At 37.8% G+C, this 7,302-nt stretch overlaps 1 protein-coding gene across 2 annotated transcripts; it reads right to left on the bottom strand.

Annotated features, from left to right (window-relative positions):
- Positions 1–2,668: 2,668 nt before the first annotated feature.
- Positions 2,669–6,776, bottom strand: LOC125221784 (ankyrin repeat protein SKIP35-like). 2 transcript variants are annotated; one of them, XM_089064363.1, is made up of 4 exons: positions 6,637–6,776; positions 5,292–6,390; positions 4,392–4,824; positions 2,669–3,665 (listed from the first exon to the last, which is right to left on the bottom strand). In XM_089064363.1, the coding sequence occupies exons 2-4, from the start codon at positions 5,987–5,989 to the stop codon at positions 2,871–2,873; spliced, it is 1,926 nt and encodes a 641-aa protein (XP_088920489.1). In that variant the 5' UTR covers positions 5,990–6,390; positions 6,637–6,776; the 3' UTR covers positions 2,669–2,870. The 2 variants fall into 2 exon arrangements, with proteins under 2 accessions (XP_088920489.1, XP_047979992.2); XM_048124035.2 differs by having other exon boundaries at positions 5,292–6,011; positions 6,637–6,655.
- Between the last annotated feature and the right edge of the window lie 526 nt (positions 6,777–7,302).

The following is a 7,302-nucleotide window of genomic DNA, read 5'->3' as shown; positions in this document are numbered from 1 at the left end:
GTAGTGGTGATTAATATCTAGGGGTGCTAGGATTGCTATTATATCGAATCGTGCGCGAGATGAGTCTCATTTAATAATGTCCTCAAGAGGAGCGCGAAACAAGGTTTTATTATTCGGAACCTAGCTAGTTGGAGTTTGATTACTCTATGAATAATAAATACTCCCTTCGCCCCATAGAAATAGGTCATATTTCTTTTTTCGTCCGTCCCATACAAATTGTCCATATCCATTATGGTAACTTTTTTCTCCTTCTTTTTACTTTATCATTTATGGGCCCCACCATCCACTACACAATTTCAACTACTTTTTCTCTTTCTCTCTTACTTTACTTATAATACATTAAAACACGTTCCAAATTGAGGTTTTGGGAGGGACGTCGATCTCGAGTCCCAAGTCACTATTATCATTCAAAGTCTACCTAGCTTTCAGCAGTTCAAGCTCAATTTTGAGATGAACAAGAGGAACTACACCTTTGTTGAATTGTTGACTGAACTTCAGTCGACAGAGGACCTTATGGTCCAAGCTAGGGCAGCGGTGGATAGTTCGACACATCATTCCTCTGGCCCTAGGCCTGCCTGACACAGAAAAGAAGAAAGTGCCGAACCAGGTTGCTGTTAAGAATGCTGAGGGAAAGAAGAAGATGAAGACAAACAAGAAGCAAAAAGGAAAGTGCTTCAAGTGAGGACAAAAGAGGTATTGGAAGTCATACTGTTCCAAAAAGGGCAAGGCTACAGGTATGCACCAAGCTCTAGTGGTTGAGTCATGTTTGGCTTGAACATCTACTCATACTTGGGTTATTGACACGGGAGTTACTGACCATATTTGTTTCTCTCTTACTTTTTTTTTCTTACTTTTTTTCTCCACTTAACTACTCCATCCATCCCATTAAGTGTCCACTTTCGTCATTTTGGTACGTCCTCCATTAAGAGTCAATTTTCAATTTTTTTTTATCATAAATGATAAGTAAGTCTAACATCAACTAACTTATGTAGTTCATGTTTCATTATAAAACTAATATAAAAGTGCAACTCATATTGCACTAACTTTTTCAACTGATTTTCCTTTATAGTATTTTTTAAAACTCATGTCAAATTAAATGTGGACTCCTAATAGAGATATGGATAGTATTTGAATATATTTTCAACGTAACATAAATTTAAAATAGTACTACTATTGATTTAGCATAAAGAGAACAATGATGCTACATGCATATAATAAGCATTGTCACCAACAGGGCTAGACCTAGCTCTGGGCCAAGTCACCACTGTTAGGATCATCGACTGCAACATTAGTTTGATATTGTCCGCTTTGGGTCAAGCCCATACGGATTTGTTTTTGGATTACTCCCAAAAGGCCTCAAAATAATTGGGGTTAGACAAGAATTATATACACCTTCCATCTTCCCTCACTTATCCAATGTGGGATGAGTTTGTACCCAACAACCACCAGACCAAGTATCCTTGCCAATGTTGCATGACCGCCCCTTGCTTCCGAATGGCATGCGTGACTGCGTCTGTGAGTAAGAAAGAGGAAGAGAGATGGAGCTGTGAGGGAAAAGATACTAGGTTTATCCCATCTCGTGTGTTATTTAATTATTCAACTATTATGATTTAGTCTTATATCTATAATATGTTAACAATTAAATACACATACTCTCTCCGTATTAAAAAAAATAGAAACATTTGAAACAACACGAATTTTAATGCCCAATTGGTAAAATAAGTGAGAAAAATTGGTAAAGTAAGAGAGATGAAAAGAAAAATGAGTAAAGTAAGAGAGAGGAAGAGAAAAAGTAGTTAAAGTAGAGTTAGTGGGTTGTGGGGTCCATGTCCTAAAATAGAAAGATTTTAAAATTTCTATTTTTAAGGAACGACAAAAAATGAAAATAGTTGCTATTTTTAAAAAAACGAAGGGAGTATTATATATTGGCAGTCAAAATATAAATAAAATGAATTGACATTAAAAAGTTATTACAAATTAGTCTATATACTAGTAAAATCTAAGATCTAAGAGTGAAAAAACTGATGTCTCTATCAAGAATTGATATCATATTTATCATTTGTGTTATTTTAAGAGTGCAAAGATTATAAAGATATTATAATTAAAATCAAATTTTTAATAACATTATTACTTATTAATTTATTTTGTTAAGCATCGGATTACTTTAGTTTCTAGTTTTGTCTATGTCTCTGTTTCTGTCCCAGAATTTATCATATTTTTATCTGGCAATCTGGCAGGAGTTTTAATAAATGTACCATAAAATGGTTTGAAAAAATTAAGGAAATGGAGTATATATTATTTTATAAAATGTAAGAGAGAATGAATTATTGACATGTAAATTCTATTAAAAAATGATAAAAGTTAACAAACTTTATAGAAGGATGAAAATGAAAATGAGTGATAGATTTTAATGGGAGGGAGAGTAGTATGATATCGATCCGTTAATCCGTGGTATACGATAATACTTTGAGCCCATAACCAAATTTGCTCCGGTGTGTGAGGTTCATTAATCATAAATTATTATTTTTTAATTAAAATCAAAATTTAATTAAGATCATTAGGCTACGGAATAACAAGGAACTAGAAAAGAGGTCTATCACTAGCCACAAATAGCTTTGGTGCATGAGATGACGATTATCCAGTTAGTTGATTACTTGGGAAATTGAAGTAAAGGTTGAATTGGGAGCAAATCAGCATATAATGCACGAGTTCATCAGGTTTTCCAGCCATTCATACACTCTTCTCTTACACACAGAGCCTCTAAAGAGCAAAAAAACTAGGACAAAAGCTACCTAACATCGTAAGCATGTCTAAAATTTCATTATTTTTCTATACCACTGAGAGAAAAGATCCACTGATTTTCTCCAACCTCAAGTAGTGATGAAAAATGGAGGTAGATGACGCTCCATCACTGCCAGCAATTCTCTCCTTTGCCCCGGCTCATCCAGGACCACCCCCTCGAGTCGCCTAGCCGCTTCCACCAGCTGCCCCCGATGCCTTTGCGACAGCAGCCCCCCTCCCGCCTTCACACACTCCCTATACAGAGGCAGGTACGCTATCGCCACTCTCAGAGGCGCTGGCAGATCCCTCAAACAAACAGGCGACTCGCCCCATCTCAGAATCTGGACTAGGTTCGAGAAGTGTAGCTCTCCTTCCCTTAGTCCATCCAAGAAAGCCACATCGGACCAGTGTTCTTTGAGAAAAGCCCTCAACTCCGGGGCGATCCCCTCGTCTTCTGATCTGGCGATGCTGTCGGCAACCGCATAGGTTGCCACGGGATCCCCTAGAAAGTCTGAGTGGAGGAGGAATGCTACCCCGTCGAGAGAGCCTCCACTTCGCTCACCGGCTGCCTTGAGTATTTCGATACTCAGGGCAGCAAGAACGTGCTGAGGAACGTGAGGGAGCAGATATGACGCCACACCTACTTGACTGCTTGAAGTGGCAGCTGTAAGGGCAAGACAGAGCTCCATGTCTCGGCAACCCCTTTGGACAAACCACTGAACAACCGACATGCAGCCCCTCTCAGCAGCTCTCATCAGAGGACCCAAGAAAGCCATAGCATTTCCCTCTTCGACTAAACATTCCATAGTGCCTATTTTACCATAATGTGAAGCAAAGCCCAAAGCCAGATCAACATCCACATCCAAGCTGTTCCTTTGAGCAATCTAATACACAATATGGAAACGAGTAAGCCACGGAGCAAAATATACTAACAAATTAACATTCCTTCCAAAGAAGTCATGTGATGTTACTTTTCCAGTTGAGGGTTTTAATGCAAGAGCATTCATAAAAAAATTTCAAACGGTGGGATATTTGAAAACAAACTGGCATTCTGACCCAAACTGATGATCTGTAAATGGGGGCTACAATAAGAGACGAGCAGCAGTCATTCGGTGTGTGCTGTGATCCATTGAGCAGGCGAATGGTGGAATGAAGTAAGAATACAGTGGAGTACGAAATTTCGAGAATTAAGCCTAACCATCATCCATTTAGTCACATTCTACAGACCATTTTGGTTGTAATTCCTACAACAATTGCGATGGTTTCTACCTAAACTCATACCTGCCCATATCTATGATACACAAAACTTGTGATATGAAAAGGAAGACATACACAAAACTACAAGCTGTCATGAAATTGGAGAAACGGGTTATCAATGGATTTGAAAAAATGCATCAACAAAATGATTATGTAAAGTTGTAAACTGGAAGATAAACAAAAACCTTAGGAAGATATATTTAAGTGAGAATAGAGTCATCAATAAAGCAATGACCAATGAACAAATCAAACCATCACTTCTCCCCAAAGGTGGGAACCAAAAAAGTATTCACACAGTAACCATATGCTAGTTAATAAAAGCATTGCTTATCAATAGACATCAGAAACGATACCTGCAATAAAATGCGAACAAGTTCAGTACTCCCAAAACGTGAAGCCTCCAAAAAACACTGGTTAACATTGTCTGCGCCCCCCTCGACTAGCATGCCGAGTAACCCTTGGATTGCAGTAGCTGATATACCTGATGCCCATCCAGGATCAAATGAGCTAGAGAAGAGAGTAAGTGGGAAGCAAGCTGCATCAAATGCTTCAGTGAAATCCTTCCCAGTAAGATGGTTGCCTGCAAGATCTAGGAAGGTCTTGAAAGCAGATAGCTGTAGTTGAATCTCTACAGGAGAATTATGGCCTACTCTGTCCCTTTTTCCCTGGCAGCGAGAATGGAAACTTATACATTTAAGAGCCCACTCAGTAAATTTCTGAACTTTAGCGCCAGCTTCAGCCTTCAAGACTTCATCCCCATTGCACTCTTGAAGCCTTTCATGTAGCCTGCAACAATGGATGTTGGAAATGCTCAGAACATATGGAAGAATGTCAGTAAGCAACAGCGCAGAAGCACAACAGCCAAGATATCAATTATATTTCTATTTTCTATAAAATTATAAAGTGGGTTTTGATATTTTATACGAGCAATTCACCCAAGATTAAACCCCAACAATATTAGTACGACAGAAGGCCTAGCAGTATTTAGCACAAGCTGCAAATTACTTTCCGATAAGATTACCAGACGGTACAAGCAAATTGGAGAGTTCAGTTATTTAATTTCTTGAGATTCGAGAGCAAGAGAGGCAGACTAAGGTTCCAAGTTACTCGAAACATCTAACTCCATTGATTTATGACAAATAATTCACTTTAAAAAAATAAAATCTTAACTATCGAGCAGTCCTACAAGGCTACAACACTCATATATAGTTATACATATGAATGAGGGTGTGTGACAAAGGTCTCTTACATACCTTTGCGCCATTACAGTAACAGTGTCAGCAAGGCTCATTGTGCGACTTTGGCAAGCAGAAACACATGAAGCAAGAAATGAAGTCCTGAGTGCTGCTCGGGTGAAGTCATACGCCCCATTAGCAATAATTTTCTTGATTAATCCAGTAATTCCATATAATTCTTGTTGTGTGCTCAAAAACCAGATTGAATCCAAAGCTATGCACAGTGCATCATTTAGAGTCTGTGGATCAGCCAACAAGATCAAACTCTCAGCAAGCTCCCAATCATGGGAACTCACAGCACCCTGAAACAACCGACCTAATTCAATTCTATCTTGCCGACTGAGCTTCCTCCCGCTCTTCCCAGGAAGAGAATCAGAAGCAGCCAATCTGGACTTCAGTTTCTCAGCCCCACAGCTACAAGAGCTAATGCTGACATCTTCCTTAACGGCAAGGGGAGCTTCTCTTGAGAAAACAACATTTTCATGACTTCCTCCCTCACACTTGTTTGAACTAAAGGAAACAATCTCAGATCCATGTTTTCCCTCATCGCAAATCCTCGGTATCTCAGTCTCAGCAGTTTCCATTTCCATCATTTCAATCTCAGAACACTGAGGCTCATCCATACTGATCTGTTTCTCAATGTCTAACCCTTTGCATTCAATTTCACTTCGAGCCCCACCTTCTATTTCAAATACAGGCACCTTCTTTGTTTCCATTGATCTCAAGCTCGCAACCCGACTGGAAAGGAAGCAAAAACAACTTAAGAAAACTCAGTTTTTCCAACTTTCACCCATTCCTGTACTTCCACAGAAAATCTCAGACCAAGAATACCTATTGACTCAATCAGTAGTACAAACAAGGAAATCCCAAATCTAAACTTGGAAATCTCAAGCTCGATCAAAACCCTTCTCCACAAACAAACAAATAAAACAACCAATTTATACACCCAAAACTGCAAACAACACAGATTTACATAAGAGTAGAAACCCCGAGGACAGATATCCAAATTCCGATGACAAATTCAGCCTTCTATCCTTGAATCATACGAAAACTTCCGCCATCTTCCTAATCACCTCCAAACCTCCAAATATCAGAAGCAGATCCCTCTACCAAATCCCTAATGCCGAAAATTTCACACATCAATAAAAACAAAATTACCTCAAAAAGATGAAAAGCAAATACCAAAATGATAATGGAAACGGGAAGAAGAAAAGGGAATAGCGCACAAAATGAATCAACGCAACTCCGAATACTTGCATACAATAATTAATCAGAATAACACGAACTAGAATCAAAGATATTGCAGAAACAATTTCATCAAAAAAGAAAAGAAAAAGGAAAATAGAGAGAGGAAAAAACAAACCTAAATAATTATGAGTGGAGAGAGGTAGAGAGAGAAGCCATGTTGGTGGTTGCCTCTGTCTTTCTGTGTATGGTCCTAACTCCTCAGCTCTTTTGTTTTCTTCTGTTATTTTTCACCAAAATTGCTGTTTTTCCCATCACCATTTTCACCATTTTTCATTTTTTTATTTATTTTTCCTTTAAATTTTCTAATATACTATAATTATAACAGAATCAATGAAAGAAACACTAGATTAGGGATAAATGATAAGCATTAAATAGATCAATAGTAAACATGCTAATAGAATCAGATTCTTAACCATTATAATTACTTTATTGTTTTGCAAATTTGGAGATTCAATTAACCTGAGTTGGATCTAAATATCAAGAAATATAATCCACCTGATTTAGAATGCAGTCTATAGATGTGGAAATAAATTGGAATGCATTGATCTTGTGTATAAATATAGAATTAATTTACCCCTTTCAATTATTTTATTTGTACTTTCCTTTTTATTTAAGTGAGGCATCTATTTTTATGGGCCTACATGTGAAGACCGATATATATTTTCATTTATTTCATGTCTGCCTTTTGTCCATATTCATCCACCACCACGCATCATAAGACCGTCACCAATCATTAAATATTTTTTTAATTCAGATGCCTACGTATATGGCAATAATTTAA

This window comes from Salvia hispanica, chromosome 1, assembly GCF_029641045.1.
Source record: "Salvia hispanica isolate PSC_SH4W2 chromosome 1, Shi_PSC_v1, whole genome shotgun sequence".
NCBI classification, from domain to species: domain Eukaryota; kingdom Viridiplantae; phylum Streptophyta; class Magnoliopsida; order Lamiales; family Lamiaceae; genus Salvia; species Salvia hispanica.
The sequence above is the reverse complement of the archived record's forward strand: the minus strand, read 5'-3'. Positions and strand labels throughout refer to the sequence as shown.